The sequence below is a fragment of the Macaca thibetana genome, chromosome 3, assembly GCF_024542745.1.
Source record: "Macaca thibetana thibetana isolate TM-01 chromosome 3, ASM2454274v1, whole genome shotgun sequence".
Lineage (NCBI taxonomy): Eukaryota > Metazoa > Chordata > Mammalia > Primates > Cercopithecidae > Macaca > Macaca thibetana.
In genome coordinates this window covers 152,532,288-152,554,930 of record NC_065580.1, presented here as the reverse complement: position 1 = coordinate 152,554,930, position 22,643 = coordinate 152,532,288, and the positions used below count along the sequence as shown (strand labels likewise).

Sequence of the window (22,643 nt, the reverse complement as noted above, 5' to 3'; positions counted from 1 at the left end):
ATGAGTAAAAGGAAAGCAACTACGTGAGAACGCAGCTGTTACACCGTGAAAAGCGAACTGGCGATACAGCATGCTAGCATGTGCTTCCCTAGGGAACGTGCCTGGTGGAACCCAGCAGGTGCATCTTGTACTACCGTAATTATGAAACAGCCGTGGCCAGAATGAGGTTTTGAGCATTTGCAGCCAGCGTAATGTGATGCCACGCATTTCATTCCTGTTGGTGACAAAGCTGCAGGTGCCGCTGTAAGTTTTGTCATCTACATTCATGATTGATTGAAACACTACATTTCAGTTAGAGGTTTGGGAGAATAAAGATGCATTTTTTTCCTTCTCATCCAAGATCACAGACCCCAGCTGAACAACTCTTGCTCTAACCCATAGCATTTAGAAACACCCAGAATTCACTTTGTTCTTGAGGGCATTCGCTGGTCTGCCAATTTTAAATTTAGGATTGAATGGCTTTGCAGGATGAAGAGGACAGAAAGCAAAGCCAAGAGCCCCCCTCGTGGTGGGGTCTAAAGGAGACTATCCCTACATGAAGCTAGAGACTGCACAGGCTGCACCCTCAGAGAAGAGGGAGTCAGAGGTAAGCATGGGCTTATGTCCATCCCGGAGGCTGCTGGCTGCCTGGGGACTCAGCACACCCAGAGGAGAACATCCTGCCCCAATAAGCCTGGCCTCATTCTGCTTTGCAGCCCGAACTGGCACCTTTTGGGTGCCCCACACAAATCGAAGCCATGAATTTAGTTGAAGGTGATCCTGGAATCAGAGGGTTCCTCACATAAGACAAAAAGCAAACATACCTGTCTTAGAAGCCTCAGAAATGCCCACAAATATTTTTCAAGCACAACGGTGGTTACTCAGCCACAAACAGCAAAGCACACAAGGAAACAAGACACCATGAGTGAGAACTGGCGGAAATGACAGAAAGCTGAAATGGACCCACAGAGACTTCAGGCATTGGGATGATCGTACACAGACTGTCCAACAAACATACACAGATACTTTGAAATAAGTATCAGCTCTAAAATATCTTCCAGGAATGAGAAGTATTTATTTCATTTAATAAGAGAGGGCTGGTGAGAAGATGGTGAGTGGGGGGTCAGACAGGCAGAGAAAGGAGAGAGAGGGAGGAGCCCAGGGAGAGGCCAGGCCCAGTGGGTGCAGGGCATTCATAGAGAAGGGCACCCCTGGGGCCTGGAGATGCTGAGGCTGGCAGGGGACCCCACAGCAGCAGACCCCACACAGCGGGAAGTCAGGACTGCTTCTGCCCCTGGTGCTGTCAGCCTGGATGCAGCTCAAGGCCAGAGGCCCGAAGCTCCCGCCCCACACAGCACATCGAAGTTCTTCCCCCAGGGCTTGCCAGACATGCAAAAAAGACCTCTGAGAGGGCACAGTGGTGACTTTATTCATTGACAGACTGATCACACACATGGGGCAGGACGCAGTGACCACCGGCTGGCCAGGATGGAGATGAGGGTGTGGGAGAGATGCATGCCTGGAGGGAACTCAGCATGAAGGCTCAGCGTTGCCGGCTGGAGGTGCAGTGGCTCTGGGCAGAGGAGACTCAGACAGGGCTCAGGGCTGCAAGGATTTTCGGAAGTCAGAGATGGCCCTGGAACAACTCTGGAGAAACAGGACCTGCCCGTCAGCAGCTGGACTTCTGGCCTGAGGAGAGGCCGCAGCACGCGGAAGAGAGGCGGGAGCACACGGGGCGGCAGAGGAGGGACACGCAGGAGGCCGGGCGGCAGCAACTGGTCTGGCAGGAGGAGGTGGGGGCACAGCAGGAGGGGACGGGCACACAGCAGGCGGGCCTGCACACAGGGCGGCAGAGGAGGGACACAGAGGAGGAGGGTCTGCAGCAGGAGGTGGTGCAGCAAGCCGGCTGGCAGCTAGATTGCTGGCAGCATGAAGTGGAAGCCCCAGAGCAGACGGGCACACAGCAGACGGACTTGCAGCAGACAGGCTTGCAGCAGATAGGCACACAGGAGGACTGCTGACACGGAGAGGAGGTGCAGCAAGCTGGCTGGCAGCTAGACTGCTGGCAGCATGAAGTAGAAGCCCCAGAGCAGACGGGCACACAGCAGACAGACTTGCAGCAGACAGGCTTGCAGCAGACGGGCACACAGCAGGCCTGCTGACACGGGGAGGAGGTGCAGCAAGCTGGCTGGCAGCTAGACTGCTGGCAGCATGAAGAGGAATCCTCAGAGCAGGTGGGCACACAGCACACGGGCTTGCAGCAGACGGGCACGCAGCAGGCCTGCTGGCAGGAGGAAGAGGCACAGCAAGCTGGCTGGCAGCTAGACTGCTGGCAGCATGAAGAGGAATCCTCAGAGCAGGTAGGCACACAGCACACAGGCTTGCAGCAGACGGGCACACAGCAGACGGGCTTGCAGCAGACAGGCACGCAGCAGGACTGCTGGCAGGGGGAGGAGGTGCAGCAAGCCGGCTGGCAGCTAGACTGCTGGCAGCACGAGGGTATGCAGGAGCTGGTGCAGCCTGATTGGCAGGGGCTGGGCTCACAGGCCACCTGGCAGCAGGGGCTGGACACACAGCTCACTGGGGTGCAGAACAGGGTCAGGCAGGGGGCCGGGGCGCAGCAGCTGGGGGCACAGCAGGGGGGCTCACAGCAGCTCTCTGGGCAGTCGTCCACCTGCCAGGAGTCAGAGCAAGTGCTGGAGCAGACGGACATGGTGGATGTGGCCATGCTGGGGTGCGGAGGAGGTGAGCTGGGGGAGATGTGAGTGAGTGAGTGAGTGAGTGAGTGGTCGTGCCAGGTGTTCTGAGTGGTTGGCACCTTTATACCCCTCTGTGTTGATTGTGCTACCCCTGGCTGGCTTTGAGAAGCCTTCGTTTTCCTTGTTGTTGTAGGCACTGTTGTGTTAGTAGTGTTGGTTCATTGTTTGTGGATGTTCTGGTTTGTGAGGCTCCTGACTGGAGTTGGGTCTTCCCTAATGTGGGTTTGTCCATAGATAAACCAGTAGAAATCTATTGATTGCATCAAAGCGCACTCCAGAAGCAGGGACAGTGGCAATGAGGCGATATTCTGGAATTGACAGCCCTCTGCTCCATCCCAGGAGGAGTTTGCGCTTATAAAACACTTCTGCGCCTAAGGAGGGATGAGGTTCCGTCCCAGGAGGAGTTTGCGCTTATAAAACACTTCTGCGCCTAAGGAGGGATGAGGTTCCGTCCCAGGAGGAGTTTGCGCTTATAAAACACTTCTGCGCCTAAGGAGGGATGAGGTTCCGTCCCAGGAGGAGTTTGCGCTTATAAAACACTTCTGCGCCTAAGGAGGGATGAGGTTCCGTCCCAGGAGGAGTTTGCGCTTATAAAACACTTCTGCGCCTAAGGAGGGATGAGGTTCCGTCCCAGGAGGAGTTTGCGCTTATAAAACACTTCTGCGCCTAAGGAGGGATGAGGTTCCGTCCCAGGAGGAGTTTGCGCTTATAAAACACTTCTGCGCCTAAGGAGGGATGAGGTTCCGTCCCAGGAGGAGTTTGCGCTTATAAAACACTTCTGCGCCTAAGGAGGGATGAGGTTCCGTCCCAGGAGGAGTTTGCGCTTATAAAACACTTCTGCACCTAAGGAGGGATGAGGTTAGCAGAACCTCAGTTTCTGGGCCTTGAGGAGAAGGAGAGATGTGTTCAGGTTTGATGATGCTCAGTCGTCCTGGCCACAAGGCGAGATCCACCCTGTGGGTTGACACTGCTGGTTGTCAGTGGGAACCGTGGGGCGTATCTCTGCTGGGGGTGAGCCCTGGGGCAGGTGTGAGGGAATAATGTCTTCCTGGGCAGAGATGGGCTTACAGAGAGGAGCAGGGAGGCAGCTGCAGGCCCAGCCCAGTAGGGATGGAGATGAGGGGCAAGCACCTTTGTTTCATTTCATGTTGAACTGCTATGGGACCTTCCCCCAGTGGTGTGCACAATAGCGTTCACACCTCTCACGTCTCAGGCAACATCACCTGCAATGGTGTCCTTGGGAGCTCCAAGGTCTCTTCCCTTATGGGCCAGAAAGTCATCAGAATGTAGTAGTTCTACTGTTGTCTCCTGGACATTGTCATAGTAAATGTACAAATAAAAGGGTCTGATTGCAGAGCCTTGTCTCACAAATACCTATACACCTGTGTGTATCAGCCCATGCCTGTGCTTGGGAACATACCTGTGCCCTAGTGAGCCCCCAAAGTTCTGATCATGGATCCCTCATCTCCTCACTCTATGATCACTATTTTTACTAAATCTTTGAAATGGCAGAGCAGAGGCTCTGATGATGCCCCAGGCTGCAGGTCTCTCCAAAATTAGGCCAGGGCTCCACTGAGTGCTTGGTGGGGCCCACAGGCTGCAGGGTTTGAAGCCTCTGACCTTTGATGGGTATGGCTAAGGGCTCTGTTGGAGGACTACCTGGCAAAGTCAGGCTACAGTGGAAATATATTATTTCGTAGAAACAATAGCTTGACACAGACTGGTAAATTGGATGAGTCAAGACCCACTAGTGTGCTGTATTCAGGAGACCCATCTCACTTGCAAAGACACACATAGGCTCAAAATAAAGGAATGGAGGAAAATTTACCAAGCAAATGGAAAGCAAAATAAGCAGGGGTTGCAATCCTAGTCTCTGATAAAACAGACTTTAAGCCAACAAAGATCAAAAAAGACAAAGCAGGGCATTACATAATGATAAAAGGATCAATTCAATGAGAAGAACTAATTATCCTAAATATATATGCACCCAATACAAAAGCACCCAGATTCATGAAACAAGTTCTTAGAGACCTACAAAGAGACTTAGACTCCCACACGATAATAGTGGGAGACTTTAACACCCTGCTGTCAATATTAGATCAATGAGACAGAAAATTAACAAGGATATTCAGAACTTGAACTCAGCACTGGGTCAAAGGGACCTAATAGACATCTATAGAACTCTCCACCCCAAATCAACAGAAGATACAGTCTTCTCAGTGCCACATGGCACTTATTCTAAAATTGACCATGTAATTGAAAGTAAAACACTCCTCAGCAAATGCAAAAGAACTGAAATCGTAACAAAGTCTCCCAGACTACAGTGCAATCAAATTAGAACCTCAAGATTAAGAAACTCACTCAAAACCACACAACTACATAGAAATTGAACAACCTGCTCCCGAATGACTCCTGGGTAAGTAACGAAGTTAAGGCAAAAATCAAGAAGTTATTTGAAACCAATGAGAACAAAGAGACAACATCCCAGAATATCTGGGACACAGCTAAAACAGTGTTAAGAGGGAAATTTATAGCACTAAGCGTCCACATCAGAAAGCTGGAAAGATCTCAAATCGACACCCTAACATCACAATTAAAAGAACTAGAGAAGCAAGAGCAAACAAATCCAAAAGCTAGCAGAAAACAAAAATCAACTAAGATCAGAACAGAGCTAAAGGAGATAGAGACAAGAAAAACCCTTCAAAAACTCAATGAATCCAGGAGCTGGTTTTTTGAAAAAATTAACAAAATACATAGACCACTAGTTAGACTAATAAAGAAGAAAAGAGGGAAGAATCAAATAGATGCAATAAAAAATGATAAAGGGGATATCACCACTGATCCCACAGATACAAAAACTACCATCAGAGAGTACTATAAACACCTCTACACAAATAAACTAGAAAATCTAGAAGAAATGGGTAAATTCCTGGACACATACACCCTCCCAAGACTAAACCAGGAAGAAGCCGAATCCCTGAATAGATTATAGGAAGTTCTGAAATTGAGGCTGTAATTAATAGTCTACCAACCAAAAAAAAGCCCAGGACCAGATGGATTCACAGCCAAATTCTACCAGAGATACAAAGAGGAGGTGGTACCATTCCTTCTGAAACTATTCCAAACAACTGAAAAGGAAGGACTCCTCCCTAACTCATTTTATGAGGCCAGCATCATCCTTATTCCAAAACCTGGCAGAGACACAACAAAAAAAGAAAACTTCAGGCCGATATCCCTGATGAACATTGATGCAAAAATCCTCAATAAAATACTGGCAAACTGAATCCAGCAGCACATCGAAAAGCTTATACACCACAATCAAGTGAGCTTCATCCCTGGGATGCAAAGCTGGCTCAACATATGCAAATCAATAAACATAATCCATCACATAAATAGAACCAATGACAAAAACCACATGATTATCTCAAGAGATGCGGAAAAGGCCTTCAATAAAATTCAACATCCCTTCATGTTAAAAACTCTCAATAAACTAGATGTTAATAGAACATATCTCAAAATAATAAGAGGTATTTATGATAAACCCATAGACAATATCATACTGAATGGGCAAAAGCTGAAAGCATTCCCTTAGAAAACCAGCACAAGACAAGGATGCCCTCTCTCACCACTCCTATTCAACATAGTATTGGAAGTTCTGGCCAGGGCAATCAGGCAAGAGAAAGAAATAGAGTATTCAAATAGGAAAAGAGAAAGTCAAGTTGTCTCTGTTTGCAGGTGACATGATTCTATATTTAGAAAACCCCATCGTCTCAGCTCAAAAACTCCTTAAGCCGATAAGCAACTTCAGCAAAGTCTCAGCATGCAAAATCAATGTGCAAAAATCACAAACCTTCCTACACACCAACAACAAACAAGCAGACAGCCAAATCATGAGTGAACTCCCATTCACAATTGCTACAAAGAGAATGAAATGCCTAGGAACACAGCTAACAAGGGACATGAAGGACCTCTTCAAGGAGAACTACAAACCACTGCTCAAGGAAATAAGAGAGGACACAAACAAATGGAAAAACATTCCATCCTCATGGATAGGAAGAATCAGTATCATGAAAATGGCCATACTGCCCAAAGTAATTTATAGATTCAGTGCTATTCCCATCAAACTACCACTGACATTCTTCACAGAATTAGTAACTTTCCAAAATTATTGAAAAACATTAATCTACACATCTGGGACCTCAGAAAACTCTAAGGTGGAGATACACAAAAGATATGCAAATAGACATATCATAGTAAAAATACTGAAAGTCAAAAACAAGGAGAAAAACTTGAAAGCAGCAAGGGAAAAACAAGTTATTTATAAGAGAACCATAAGAAGAGCAACAGTTGACTTCTTATCAGAAACAATGGACACCAGAAGGTAGTATGATAGTACATTCAAAGTGCTCAAAGAAAAAAAAGTCAGCCAGAAATTCTATATCCAACAAAGTTATCTTTCAGAAATGAAAGCAAAATAAAGGCATTCCCAGATAAATCAAAACTGAGGGAATCTATTACTTGCAGATGCATCTTACGAGTCATACTAGAGTTCTGCAGACCAAAAGCAAGTTAACTCCAGACAGAAATTCAAATCCACACAGAAAAACAAAACAACAGTAAAACTAATTATGTAATTATAAAAGGTAGTACAAATGCATTTTTTCTCCTTTATTCTCTTAACTGCTTTTTAAAAAGCAATATAAAAATGTGTATTTGGTATTGTTTGGCCTATAACAACAATACCAACAATCTTTACCATTTAAAATGGCCCTCAGGCATGGCGGTGAAAGGGCTGTTCAGTGTTCCCAAGTGCAAAAAGGCTGTAATGTGCCTTATAGAGAAAATAGAAATGTAAACATATAGAAACATATAGAAATGTGATATATAGAAATGTAATATATTTGGCAACAATAGTACAAAGGAGGTACATGGAAACAAAGCTATATTGTTCAAAGGAAGTTAGTGAAGATAGTAATGTGAATCCACAGGAAAAAATGAAGAGAATCAGAAATGATAAAAAGGCTAATATAACAAATGATATAAATATATACTTGTTCTTTCTTCTCTAAGCATCTTTAAAAGCCATAAAATTATAGAAAGTAATAAGTGTAACAATATATTGTTGGGTTTTAATATCTGTAGATGTAATATGTATAACAACAAGACTACAAAAAGGGCAAAAAGGAAAAGATTTGTATAGGAGCAATCTTTTTCTATCTCACTGGTATTAAGTTGGCACAAATCTGAAGTTGATCTTGATAAGTCAAAATAAGTATATTGTAAACCCCAGAGCAACCACTAAGGAAAAACAAAAGCAGTGTCATGGGAAAACATTAAAGAAATCAAAATGCTACTTTAGTAAATATTCACTTAATGTAAGAGAAAGTAGTGAAGAAAGAATATAAGGACAGTAACAAAAAAAAAAAAACAAAAACAAACAAACAAACAAAAAAAACATAAAACCACAGAACCATATAAAACATATGGGAAATAAAAAGTAAACTAGTAGACATAAATCCAACTACAGTTGATTTTCATTGTTAGTAGTAATTACACGAAGTCATTGCAAATACTGAATTAGGAAATAATATACCATTGTTCTTAGGGGAAATACAGAGTTTGGTTCTTGTAATCCTCTGGTCACAGTTTCAACTATCAACATATAATCTTGTGTTATATGTGTTTAATAATTATTGTTTATTCATTAACATTGAACTTGGCCAACAGTACTACAACTTATGCCTTAACAAAGCTTCTCTAACATACTTATTTTCTCTATAAGGCACATCACAGCCTTTTTGCACTTGGGAACACTGAACAGCCCTTTCACCGCCATGCCTGAGGGCCATTTTAAATGGTAAAGACACCCAAAAAATCACAAAAATGTGAAAATGTGGCATTAAGTAGATTACAAAAAAAGACTCATTTACAATATGAGAGCTGAAGCAAGAATGCAGTGTGTGCCTTGTTTAACCTCATCTGGGAACATGCATTTTGGGAGGCTCAAATTTCTCACTACTCTGCATGTCAATGAATGACCACAAAAATGCCACCAGTATTTCTTTTGAGATTACAAATTAATTTTAGAGAGTAGCTGAATGTGCAAATACAAAATTCATAAAAAATGAGGTCAACTTTATATCAATAATAACATTAAATGTAAATAGATTAAATAACCCAATCAAAAGGCAGAGGCTGTCAGACTGGATTAAACAGAAAACAAGATGTAACCAGATGCTCTATAAAGTAGGCATTCTTTATATTCCAATATACAACTAGATTGAAAGTAAACAGAAAGAGATAAATTATACAAAAAACAACCACAAGAAAATTGGAGTAGTCCAACTGCTCTCAGATAAAATAAATTTTAAAACAAATATTGTTATTAGAGATGAAGAGGAACACTTTATATTATGAAAGGTCAACCTATCATGAAGGTATAATAAATAGAAACATGTGTGCAAATAATAACAGAACAGCAAAATACATGAAGCAAAAGCTGACAGAAATGAAGGGAGAAATAGACAAGTCAACAATATTAATTGAATAGTTCAACACTGTAATTTCAACAATGGAAGGAATAACTAGGTAGAAGATCAACAAGGAAAAGGAAAACTTGAATACAATAAACCAATAAAGTCTAGCAGACATCTTTAGGCTATTCCACCTGATGACAGCAGAATATACATTTTTTTGAAATGCATATGCAGTATTGTCTAGGATAGGACATATGTTAGGCCATAAAATAAACCTCCAGTAAATTTAAAAGGACAGAAATAATGCAAAGTATGTATTCTGGCCACAATAAAATAAAATTAGAAATCAATAATAGAAAAAAACTGAAGAAACACACAAATATGTGAAAATTAAACAGCACCCTCTTATATAACCAACCAACAAGTCAAAAAAGAAACCAAAAGGAAAATCTTAAAATACATCAAGATGAATGAAAATGAAACCCAAAATACCAGAACTTATGAGATGCAGTGAAAGTATTGCTTAGAGAGAAATGTATAGTTGTAAATATCTGTATTAAGAAAGATCTCAAATCAATAACCTAACCTACTTTAAGATTCTGGAGAAAGAAGAGCAAACTCAAAGCAAGCACAATGAAGGAAATAATGAAGATTAAAGTGGAAATAAATAAAGAATTAAACCAATTCTTTACAAACTCTTTCAAAAACTAAGAAGTATTACTTCCTAACTCATTCTATGAGGCTAGTATTATTCTCATACCATAATCACATAAAGACATCATAAGAAAAGAAAACTACAATACCACTAGCTCTCATGATACGAATGCAAAATACTCAACAAGATACTAGCAAACTGAATCCAGCAACATAAAAGAAGAGTTATACACCATGGCTAAATGGGATTTATCCCTGGGATGCAAAAAATCAATTAATGTAACACAACATATCAATAGAATAAAAAACAAAAATAGCACGATTATAACAATAGATGCAGAAAAAGCACTTGATAAAATCCACCATCCTTTCATGTTAAAAACACTCAATAAGATAGAGCAGGAAATTTGCTCAATTTGTTAAGGGCATCTATGAAGAATACACAGTTAACATCATACTTAGTGGGAAAAAATAAAAAGCATTCATATTGGAAAATAAGAAACAAATTATCTCTATTCACAGATGACATGATCTTATATATAGAAAATCCTAAGAAATTCACTAAAAAACTGCCAGCTCAGCAAGGTTGCAGGATACAAGGTCAACACACAAGAATCAATGGTATTTCAGGCCAGGTGTGGTAGCTCACATCTGTGATCTCAGCACTTTGGGAGGCCCAGACCAGCCTGGCCAACATAGCGAAACCCCATCTCTACTAAAAATACAAAAATTAGCTGGTCATGGTGGTGTACACCTGTAATTCCAGCTACTCTGGAGGCTGAGGTGGGAGAATCGCTTGAACCTGGGAAACAGAGGTTGCAGTGAGCCGAGATTGCACCACTGCATTCCAGCCTGGGTGACAGACTGAGACACTGTCTTATAAATAAATAATGGTATTTCTATATATTTGCAATGAACAAGCCAAACATGAAATTATTTATAATAGCATCAAAAAGGAAAAAAATACATAGGACTAGATTTAACAGAAGAATTATAAAACTTACACTCTGAAAACTACAAAACATTATTTTTGTTTTTTGTTAAGGAAGATGTAAATCAATGGAAAAGCATCTTCATGAATCTGAAGTCCATGATCCACTCATGTTAATATTGTTAACATGACAATACTCCCCAAGTCAATCTACAGATTTGTCTACTCTCAAGCTAACTTCTCTGTAGACATTCACGAGTTGATTATAAAATCAATATGTAATTACAAGGGACCCAGAATAGCCAAAACAAAATTTAAAAAGAGGAGCAAAGTTGAATGACTCATAGTTCCCAATTTAAAGATTTACTACAATGCTACAGTAACCAAGACTGTGTGGTACAGATATATAAATAGACAAATGAATAAAGTAAAATTAAAAGTCCAGAAATAAACACACATATCTGTGGTCAATTTATTTCTCACAAGGTTGTCAAGACCACTCAATGAGGAAAAAACTATCTCCTTAGCAAATGGTGTGGGGGCAACTGAATATCTACATACAAAAGAGCAAAATTGACCCCCTACCTCACACCATATACAAAAATTAAATGGACTGAAGACTTACATGTAAGTACCAAAAGTATAAAACTCTTAGAAGAAAACATAAGGGTAAATCTTCATGACCTTGGATTTGGCATTGGATTCTTGGATATGATACCAAAAGTACAAGCAACAAAATAAAAAATAGATAAATTGAACATCAACATGGTTTAAAAGTTTTGTGCTCCAAAGGGCTCTACCAAGAAAGTAAAAGAAAAACCCACAGAATGGGAGCAAATATTTGCAAATCATATATCTGATAAGGGGCTCATCAAATATATAAAGAATTCTTTACAACTGAACAATAAGAAGTCCATTAATCCATGAAAAGCTGGGCAAAAAATTTTAAATGAACATTTCTCCAAGGAAGATGCACAAATGGCCAGTACACACATGAGAAATGCTCAACACCACTGTTCATCAGGGAATTGTACCTCAAAACCATAATCAGACACTGCTTCATGACCTTGAGGATGGCTATAGCCAAAAAGTCAGATGACAAGTGTTGGCAAGACTGTGGAGAAATCACAACCATTGCACACTGCTGGCAGGAATGTAAAATGCTGCCAGCAAGTTTGGTAAACGGGCTGGTAGTTCCTCGAAAAGTTAACCACAGGATGCAGGCATCCACTCCTAAGTGCATCCACAGGAGAAATGAAAACATACGTCCACACAAAAGTGCACACAGGAATGCATGAATGCCTGTAGTAACGTTATTCTTAATAGCCAAATGGTGGAAGCAATCCACACGTCCACCAGCTGAGGAAAGGATAATCTCACTGTGGCAGGCCCATACCATGGAGTATTATTGGACCATAAGAAGGAATGAAGTGCTGACACAAGCCGCAGCATGGATAAACCTTGAAGACATTCTAAGCAAAAGAAGCCAGTCACAAAAGAAATACACCCTACGATTCCCTTTACAAGGAACATGCAGGAGAGGCAAATCCCTAGAGACAGAAAGGAGCATAGTCCCTGCTTAGCGCTGGGTTGATGCAGGGTCCAGGGTGATATTTAATGTACGGGCCTCCTCTGAAGTGAGGAAAGTGTCCTAAAATTGCTCGTATATTATCTGTGAATCTACCAAAAACCATCAAATTATACACTTTAAATGGGTGAATTGTAGGGCACGTGAATTACATCTCAATAGAGCTGTTAAAGAGTCCGAGGCATGGCCAGGTGCGGGGAATCACACCTATAATCCCAGCACTTTGGGGGACTGAGGCAGGAGGATCGAGACCAACCTGGGCAATATAGTGAGATCCCATCTCTACACAATTTTTTTTTTTTTTTTAATTCACCGGGAGTGGTGGCATGCACCTGTGGTTCCAGCTGTTTAGAGGCTGAGGTGGGAAGGTAGCTTGAGGTAGCTGCAGTGAGCCATGATTGTGCCACTGAACTCCAGCCTGGGTTACAGAGCAAGACTCAGTCTCAAAATAAATAAATAAAAATTTAAAAGTATGGTGCGTGACAGAAAGTAGAAAGATAAAGCAGAAAACAGACCAGTCTTTTAGGTGGTCCACGTATTGGAGTTGTCCACATAATGAACATTGGAGCCACGCTCAAGAAATAGCTGAGAAGATGAAGACTTTAACCTGAACACTGGAAGTTATATAAAAAAATGGAAGTTAGGGAACTGGAAAATACTGACACTGAGAACTCAGTGGTTGGGGTTTACAGCAGGTTAGAAGGAAGAGGAGAGAGGATGGGTGCGTATGCAGAGACCAGCACGGAGTCACACTCGATGGAATATCGCACAGCCAGAGCAGCCATTGCCGGAAGAAGGGCTTTTCCTTTCTTAATCAACGATGCTGAATTGGAAATGCAAATTCATTTTTATTTACTTCAGAAGGACCTGCTGCACAGATATGATGTGCACTGTCCCCGAAACCATGGGGAGGGGACAAACATTATTGTCTTCACCTTCCAAACTAGTAGGCAGAGGATGGAATGGGGCTTACCTGTTAGATGTGGGATTAATAGCACTTCAAGTCTTCGATAAATGGGTCTACAAAGTGTACCTTTTTAGATGTGATTTTATTGTTAGCGCTTCCTGCTAAAGGATGTCGACATAAAAACTCTGAGCACTAGACCCTCAATTGCAGGAACTGGCTGTGCAACCCCCTAGCAAATGGTCACACAGACTCTCACATACTGCCAGTGACAGGGACCTCATTACCTAGCAAGGCAAGCCACTCTTGATCCCAGAGAAACCCAGAGAGTCTTTGACAAATGCCGCCCCTCAACCTGTGCACGCGTTGGAACTGGGAACCTCACAAGGGAAAATCCCGCTATTCTAACACGAAGAGCAGAAAGTGTCACTGACCTTGGGTGGAAGATGGGGAACTCTCAAGGTTACAACGATGGAAAATTCTTCAGGGAAGAGGTCACACTGGGAGAAAATCCTGGATGCGGGGAAGCTCATGACGTGGGGGGCGGCTGCCGAGAGCTGCAGTCCCCGTGCACCGTGAACCTGAACTATCCTGATCCCGCTTGTGGCGCCATCAGAAGGGACCACCTCCGCCAGGATGTCCAGGGGGCGCAGGTCTGTGGCAAAGAAATCACAGGTAGATTAGGCCAGGACACCCCCAAAAGTGGATACCATGACAGCCAACATGTATCAGCGTGGCAGGCTCTTTACACAGCACCGCAGCCCCTATGAGCTGTGAACGGCGGTTATCTCTGTTTCAGTGGCGAGGAAACAGAGGCACATGAGGTGTGCCCGTGTGGCCTCCCCCACTCCTCCTCCTGCTCCTGGGGGATCTTGCACGGCTGCCTCTGAGCTGCAGGTGACACTCCACCCATGGCTGCTGTTTTCAAGTCGGCAGCCAGGCCCTGTGCAGGGTGAGCTGTGCAGGACGAAGGAAGGAACGCATGGCCCCACCGCAGCCATGGGGACCCCAGAGGAAACGCAGGAAGCAGCTGGGAATGAGACCAGGCAGGCCCAGGCTCCTGTCTGCTGGCCTCCCTTGGTTCCCTGTGCTGCCCTCGGGCGCTATGGGAGACTGGAGCTGCTGTGGAGCTGGCGGTGCCTTCCCCTCATCCCCCTCTGGGCATGCCGGGGGGAGCGGATAAGCTCCTGGGGAACCTCAGATTCACAGTTCAAAGTCGGTGGGAACATAATTGATGGGCTGGCCTGGCCTCCTCTGAGGCCGGGTGACAGGGAGGAAAATGGGGAGCGCGGAGGGCATTCGGGGCTAGCAGAGACCTGCAGACCAGATCCCTGGCCCAGGCTGAGTGGCTGGGAGCAGAGCCTGAGGCTGATGCCTGGACCCTCCTCGACCTGGCCACTGCAGCTGGCCCCAGCCTGGGTAAATGCCAGGGCGTGGCTGAATGAAGCAGGTGTTCCCAGAGCTGTCTCCCTTCGTCTGTCAGTCTTGCTGAGGGGCCTTCTGCCTCAGCCTGGCATGGGGGTGTCGGGTCAGTCCACTCTGGCACTCAACCCTCTAGGTTCATCTTCCCCCACGTGCCCGTCCTGGCTGGCATTGCTCAGGGAATGTCATGGCTTTCCTGTGAAGGTCCTGGAAGGGCTTTGGTCAAAGATCTCAAGCAGAGGCCTCCCTCCCGCACCTGCCTGCGTGTGGCGGGGCCCCAGTGAGCAGCTGGAGAGCAGGACTCCAGCCCAGGCCAGCAGAAGGCAGCCCTTCCTTGCACCGCCATGTGCTCACAGTGCCACAGCTGCAGTGACACTCGGGTCCTCTACGTCCTCCAGAGAGTGTGAGCACCTGGGATGGAGCAGGTCTGCAGAAGAGCATACCCTAGAAAAGCATCCCCGTCTGCACACAGGGCGTGAAGGGCACTTCTTTGTGAGAAAAACCGGATGTGACCCAGACGTGCAGTGCAGGAACAGCCGGCAAAGCGGCCGTGAGCATCCTGGCCGGGAGTGGGAAGATGTGACAGGACACACCATGGGCCAAGGATGGAAAGGACGCAGAGGGTCCTGTGGTGGGGGTGTGTGACCCACAGCACCAGAGAGTGTGGGGACATGCAGATGGGGGGAGCACTGTGAAGAGACGGTGGCCTGCTTCAGGACAGGAAAATGTATTATTATTGCTACTATTTACGCAATTAAACACAAAAGGTAGAGTGTGAGGAGGCTTTGCCGCTTCTTGGAAAGACCTTGTGCTATAAAACACGCCACGACATAGGGACAGCAACAGTGGACACTGTGTGTAGAGAGGTCTTTGTACAGGGACCACCCCCGAGGGAGGCCGCTGTGTGTGTCTGGGGGGTCCCAGGCTGACTCTGGGAGGATTCTGGCATCTTGGTGTGGAGGGATTCTGTGCCTCAGGGCTCTGATGTTGGCCCAAACCTCAGGCTGGCCGGGGTGGGGGATGAGACTCCACATTCTGTGGCGTTGTGTCCTGGGTCCCCTGGAGTGAATGGTCTCTAACTAAACCCCATGCACCCTACCGCCCCCTCCCCCCAGTCTCAGAGATACCCTGCTGCATAGCACTGCCTGGTGCTGGGCTCACCCCCGGGGGTTTAGCTGGAGCACAACCAGGGGCCACCTCCTCATTGAGGAAACATGGGGGCCACCATCCAGAAGGTGTCCTGCCCCGCACTCAGGATGAGCCTCTGCTCTGCTGAGCCCCGGGATAGACAGTCAGCCCATCACTCGCTGGGCTTTGGCAATCAGGAAGCAGAATCCTGCCCATCCCAGCAAGAGCCTCTCCCTCCACTGTTTAATTAAAACAGCCTCTCCCTGGCTCCGGACCCCACGCTTGCAGTCCAGCCAGTTTTCTTGTGTGCCTCTCAGCCTCCTGGGAGTGGAAACCCAAGGGCAGATGAGTCCCCGACACAGCCTCAGCAGCGCTGGGTGGGGGCCTCTGGAGGTTGACCCGCCCTCATAGCCACCTTGTGGGGCATCCTCCTTGACTCTATCATCCATGAGACATGGGTCCAGAAGCCAGGAATTATGGAATTTCAGAAGGGACTGCAGAGATTAGCTCATTCACAGCCTCAGGCACAGGCCGGGTACAGCCACCGAGGATGGAGAAGGAGGGGGCCGAGTGCTGCTTTGAAATGAAGGAAGGTATTGAATCCAACATAGGAGCTTTGCCTTGAGAAACTAGAGAAAGACAAGGACATGGAACGCACAGCAAGCAAAGGGAAGGTTGGGGCAGGAGTCCGTGCAACTGAAAACAAAAGGAAAATAGAGGAAATTGATTAAACCCAAGCTGGTTCTTTGAGAGCAATCAAATTGATAAACAATATGGAAAACAAAAGGGGATATTGCTAAACAATTGTTGGAAATTAAAAGGCTGATAAGGGAACTCCATAAACAATACCATGTGTGTCTCTTCAAAACCTCAGATACTGTGGACCAATTCCTTGATAGGCACAAATACCAGAACTCATTAAAGAAGAAAAGATAACTCGGAGGTCTGGTATCTAATAAAGGACACCTTCCAACACAGAAAAACTACAATTTCCTGGAAAATACTACGAGTCCTTTAAAGAAGAAAAAATGTCAATTCTACATCATCTCTTTCAGAAGATAGAAGAGGAAAAACACTCACCAACTCTTGTCATGAAGGCAGTGTTACCAAACCAGGCAAAGGCATTGCAATAAGAGAAAACTAGAGACCAACCACCCCCATAAATGTAGACACAAAAATCCTCAATAAAATGTTAGCAAATAAAATCCAGCAACATGTAAAAAAGACAATATGTTGTAGAGATGGGGCCTGGCTATGTTGCCCAGGCTGATCTCAAACTCCTGGCCTCAAATGATCCTCCTGCCTTGGCCTCCCAAAATGCTGGAATTACAGGCATCAGTCACCACACCCAGCCTAGAAGGGAACTTTTCAAACCAGATAACACTAGTCTGGAAAAACCAGCACCAACACTATTCTTGGTGGGGAACCCCCTCCCTCTAAGATCAGGGGTGTTAGTGCACGTGCTGGCCTCCTTGCTCTGTAAGATCAGGGGTGTTAGTGCACGTGCCGCCTCCTTGCTCCGTAAGATCAGGGGTGTTTGTGCACGTGCCGGCCTCCTTGCTCTGTCTGCTGGGAGGGCTGGGAAACGACACCCCAGTGGTGTGAGCACACCTTGCTCCCGATCTTGGCTTCTAAATGCCTTGGTCCACCGCAGGGTTTCCTGGAGAAGCATCTGATTCCACAGATGAAACAGGGCAAATCTGAGATGAACTTGAACCCAAAAGAAAGGTCAGGGAAGGGCCAGGCGTGGTGGCTCACGCCTGTAATCCCAGTGCTTTGGGAGGCCAAGACGGACGGATCACAAGGTCAGGAGATCGAGACCATCCTGGCTAACACGGTGAAACCCCATCTCTACTAAAAATACAAAAAATTAGCTGGGCGTGGTGGCGGGTGCCTGTAGTCCCAGCTACTTGGGAGGCTGAGGCAGGAGAATGGCGTGAACCCGGGAGGTGGAGCTTGCAGTGAGCCGAGATCGCACCACTGAACTCCAGCCTGGATGACAGAGCGAGACTCCGTCTCAAAAACAAAAACAAAAAACAACCAAAAAAAGAAAGGTCAGGGAGGGACAGCGTGTTGAAAGGGCACCAGGGCCAAAATGAAAGAACGTGAGGGCCAAAGTTGGAACCACTGCAACCACAAAATACATAGTGATGATATCGGACTATAACTCAAGTAATAGTTAAATATTCTTTAGTCCACACCCAGGTAAATAAATAAGGAAGCAGACACACAGGAGAGCAGGACAGCTCCTCCTCCCGGGAGATTTCAATTAGCAAGTGTGGAAGGAACAGGGCAGAGAATCCTCAACAGCGCCCCACAGGGGCTGCACGGGGCAGGCTCCCGGAGGGCGCCAACACTACCGGGCAAATGCCTGGGCAGATGCAGGACAGCTGCTAAGTCTCAGACATGACCAATTACAGAGGGAAACAGCGGCACCGCAAGGGATGGGACGGGCCACGTCCCCTCCGTGCCCCGCGTGCACTGCTCCTGTGGGATTCCTCCCCCAACGCGATGCCCGCTGTGACCACAAGGAAACCTCAGGCAAGTCCACACCGAGGGGCATTCTACAAAACACCCAACCAGTCAAGGTCACTGAGGCCCAGGAGAGACTGGGCAACAGTCACAAACCAGAGCAGCCGAGGAGACCTTTCGGCCAGCGCCACGTGGGGTCCTGAGCAGGGCCCGCGGGAAGCCGGTGCACCTGCTTAAAGCCTGTCCTGGGTGAGAAGAAACAGACCAGCGCCGCTTTCTCAGAGCTGGGAACTGACCTGCGGTGGCATCAGGAAGCTGGTGAAGGGTGATGCGAACTCCGCTTTTCAACCACTATTCCCTAAAACCATTCCACGAGGTCAAGCCACACCTCACAAGCAAAGGCTGCCGAGTGCTCAGTGCTGGGCACCTGCTGTCCTGTGCTACCCTCGCCACCCCTCCATGCTCCACCTGCCCCAGGCCCGAGTCGGCGAGAAAGACTCCTGCTGTACCTGCCTTCCCATCCCGGGTTCTGCTCCCGCGCCCACCTCCTCATCCCAGGTTCTGCCATTGTGTCTGCTTGCTGTGGATTGAATTGTGTCCCTCAAAAGGTGCCAAAGTCCTGACCCCTGGCACATGTGAATGTGACCCTATATGGAAATAGGGTCTTTGTAGGTGACCAAGTTAAGAGGAGGCTGTTAGGATGGGCCCTACTGCAATATGCAATATGCTTTGTGTCCTTATAAAAAGGGGAGATTTGGACACACACACACACACACACACACACACACACACACAGAGAAGCTGTGTGAAGATAAAGGTGGAGCTCAGGTGAGCCCACTGTAAGCCAAGGACCCCAAAGATAGCAGCAGCCCACAGGAGTGAGGGGAGCGGGATGAGACAGTGCCCCCTGCAGCCTCGGAAGGCTGCAACCCACGCTGTCCACACCTCGATCTCAGACCTCTGGCCTCCAAAACCATGAGACACGGAATTTCTGTTGTGTGACCAGCCAGTTTGTGGTGCTGTTTGTCACGGCAGCCCAAGGAAAGGAACACATTACTGCATACAAATCACGACTCACGTTATCTTTATTTAGAACCCAAACGAACCTCTCCCTAACCTTTGAATCACAGGGGCACACGATCTTCTTCAGCAGCCTAGAAACCCAAGGCCCAGCAGAGCCACCCGCAGGCACCCGCTCCCCATAGCCCGGCACACACAGACCACACCACCCTCCACGTGAGCCTGGGGAGCAAAGCAGCACAGCCTGACCTGCACCTCAGCTCTTCCTCCTGAGTCTAAAACACACACGTGCCCCAGGCCAATTCCAAGTTTTGTAAACTGAGCAACAGCTCTTGGGAAACAAAAACACAGCTACTGTTTATTCTCCTGGAGCTGGCTGTACACCCCAACAAGGAAGGGAGGGCCTGCTGAGCCTCCTGTCTGGACGACACGCGCCTGGGAGGAGTATAAAAGCCCCAGAAACCCGATCACCTCACTCACTCCCTCACCCACTCCCTCCCATCTCGCCCAGCCCAACCCCCAGCACTGCAGCGTCCACCATGTCCGTCTGCTCCAGCGACCTGAGCTACAGCAGCCGCGTCTGCCTTCCTGGTTCCTGTGACTCTTGCTCTGACTCCTGGCAGGTGGATGACTGCCCAGAGAGCTGCTGCGAGCCCTGCTGCTGCGCTCCCAGCTGCTGTGCCCCGGCCCCCTGCCTGACCCTGGTCTGCACCCCAGTGAGCTGTGTGTCCAGCCCTTGCTGCCAGGTGGCCTGTGAGTCCAGCCCCTGCCAATCAGGCTGCACCAGCTCCTGCACGCCCTCGTGCTGCCAGCAGTCTAGCTGCCAGCCAGCTTGCTGCACCTCCTCCCCCTGCCAGCAGGTCTGCTGCGTACCCGTCTGCTACAAGCCTGTGTGCTGTGTGCCCACCTGCTCTGAGGATTCCTCTTCATGCTGCCAGCAGTCTAGCTGCCAGCCAGCCTGCTGCACCTCCTCCTCCTGCCAGCAGGCCTGCTGCATGCCTGTCTGCTGCAAGCCTGTGTGCTGCAAGCCTGTCTGCTGTGTGCCCATCTGCTCTGGGGCTTCCTCTCTGTGCTGCCAGCAGTCTAGCTGCCAGCCGGCTTGCTGCACCTCCTCCCAAAGCCAGCAGGGCTGCTGCGTGCCTGTCTGCTGCAAGCCTGTGAGCTGCGTGCCTGTTTGCTCTGGGGCTTCCACTTCATGCTGCCAGCAGTCTAGCTGCCAGCCGGCTTGCTGCACCACCTCCTGCTGCAGACCCTCCTCCTCCGTGTCCCTCCTCTGCCGCCCCGTGTACAGGCCCGCCTGCTGCGTGCCCGTCCCCTCCTGCTGTGCCCCCACCTCCTCCTGCCAGTCCAGCTGCTGCCGCCCGGCCTCCTGCATGTCCCTCTTCTGCAGCCCTGTGTGCTCAGGTCAGAAGCCCAGCTGCTGATGGACACGCCCCCCAGTGCCAGCCAGGCTCAGCTCCCACCTGGAAGCTGATAGTCACGTCCTGAATTGCTCCTGCACTTTGACCGTTTCCCGGTGTCTGCTATTGAGCTGGACAGTGGAAGAACTGAATGTCTATACTCAATGCTGCAGCCCTTTTGCGGGGTGGGGGTTGCTTCTAGAAAGTTCCCATGGCAGTGGCCTCCCCTCCATATCTCCTACTTCTCGTGAGGGTCAGCTCAGCCTTGACCCGTGAGGTCTCTGTCCTCCTGGCTCAGAGCCTCAGAGCCTTCTTTGGAGGCCCTCAAACTGACCAATAAAGGCCCTGAGACTGCAATGGCGCTGGCATCCAGGTGTGTTGATCGATGTCTTGGCTGGAACTCATGGCCATGGTTTTCTCCTTTATGCACAACACTCTGCTGTCCTTCAGTCCCCTGAGTGTTATCCTGTGCCCATGGGTGTGTGGCTTCCAGGGGTCCAGGCTAGACGGACATGGGCAGGGGGGAGCCTTGCAGCCCTTTGGCCATTTCAGGCCCTTGGGTTTGTCCCTAACCCTCCTGTGTTGTTTGTCATGTCATAGTTCTTTTTGCTGATTTGCTTTTTAAATTCTCCTTCTTCTGCACAATACCTGTCAAATAAGAACGGTGTCTTATAGCGCCATGCTTGCCTAGAGTGTATCCAAATGCCCCCCTAGCTTCAAAATCAGTAGTCTTCATCAACATTGCCTAAAATCCTCTTGTGCCCTGTGCAGACATCACTGGTGTGGTGGGAGGAACACAGGCTGGCGATTGGAATCGGGTCTCTGTCACTTCCACCCTGTGTGAGCAGAATCATCTCGACCCTCCAGCCTCTCTAAGGTCAGAGAAATAGGACTCCCTCTTTCAGGTTTCCAAATGGAGTGGTAAGAATGACAGACAGCACGTGTAACCACAGTGAGCCCAGGGCCAGTGGACTGGCCAGAGCAGGATGGGCTGAGGAGTTTTAGGCATTTTAAGAAGTCTTTAAAAATTATATTTGGAATAATGATGTGTTGTAACCACTGGAAGAAGTGCCAACTATTCCAATGATTATAAAACATACTCATAAAGCAATGATGATAAGATCAGAAAGAATTTCCATGCACAGGTGTCAGAGAGTGGCCTGGGAACTCAGTTGCAGTGGTGGAGTTGTGAGGACAGACCCAGAGCACTGGCCACATGGAGTCACAGTCCCGGGGTGGAAGGGAGTGCACAACTCACAGGTGAACAGACAGATGTGCCAGGGTGGGTGAGGGTGGGCACAACTCACAGGTGAACAGACACACGGATATCCCAGGGCAAGTGAGAGTGGGCATCTCACAGGTTAACAGACACACAGGTGTTCCAGGGTGGGTGAGGGTGCAAACCTCCTGGGTGAACAGACACAAGGATGTGCCAGGGTGGGTGAGAGTGGGCACCTCACGGGTGAACAAACACACGGATGTCCCAGGGTGGGTGAGGGTGCAAACCTCATGGGTGAACGTGCCCATGGTTTTCAGCAACACAACTCAATGTGTTGATTGCAACCCATGGAACCAGAGAGTTAAAAATAACTCCAGAGAAGGGGGATTCTGTGGAAGAGTCTTCATTAAACTACAGTGCTATCTCCCTTCCCGTGAGCTGAGAACACCTGCTGGTTGAGGTCCTTTGTGTCTTTACCAAACCTCACTCTGTCTTCAGAAAGTAGTTTTCTAGGAGGTGTATAGAAAAGTTGAGAAACCACTATAAAAACAAGCTGACTTAGGGGATATTTATACAAACTCCCATCCAACAACAGTGGGATGCGCATTGTTTAAAGTGCACATGGAACATCCACCAACGTAAACCACCGGAGAGACCTGAGTGCAAGTCTGAGTGTCCTCAGGAGGGATGA

The 22,643-nt window shown here is 47.4% G+C and overlaps 4 protein-coding genes across 8 annotated transcripts in view; 1 reads left to right on the top strand and 3 right to left on the bottom strand.

Moving 5' to 3' along the window:
* Positions 1-22,643, bottom strand: part of CFAP410 (cilia and flagella associated protein 410) — a 413,721-nt gene that overhangs the window by 219,057 nt on the left and 172,021 nt on the right. The window lies entirely within an intron of this gene.
* The window catches only part of TSPEAR (thrombospondin type laminin G domain and EAR repeats), a 227,537-nt gene that overhangs the window by 67,133 nt on the left and 137,761 nt on the right, over positions 1-22,643 (bottom strand). The window contains exon 2 of the mRNA XM_050784539.1: positions 13,726-13,946. Coding sequence (XP_050640496.1) covers positions 13,726-13,946 — 221 coding nt within the window. The remainder of the gene's footprint in view (positions 1-13,725; positions 13,947-22,643) is intronic.
* On the bottom strand, positions 1,565-2,707 carry LOC126950641 (keratin-associated protein 10-3). Of its 5 annotated transcripts, none has more exons than XM_050784478.1 (2): positions 2,004-2,707; positions 1,565-1,754 (listed from the first exon to the last, which is right to left on the bottom strand). In XM_050784478.1, exons 1-2 carry the CDS (start codon positions 2,705-2,707, stop codon positions 1,649-1,651), a joined length of 810 nt encoding a protein of 269 aa, XP_050640435.1. In that variant the 3' UTR covers positions 1,565-1,648. The 5 variants fall into 5 exon arrangements, with proteins under 5 accessions (XP_050640435.1, XP_050640433.1, XP_050640434.1 ...); XM_050784476.1 differs by having other exon boundaries at positions 1,565-1,966; positions 2,105-2,707; XM_050784477.1 differs by having other exon boundaries at positions 1,565-1,993; positions 2,135-2,707.
* LOC126950649 (keratin-associated protein 10-12-like) lies at positions 19,873-21,098 on the top strand. Its single transcript, XM_050784503.1, has 2 exons — positions 19,873-20,208; positions 20,320-21,098. The coding sequence occupies exons 1-2, from the start codon at positions 19,873-19,875 to the stop codon at positions 20,755-20,757; spliced, it is 774 nt and encodes a 257-aa protein (XP_050640460.1). The 3' UTR covers positions 20,758-21,098.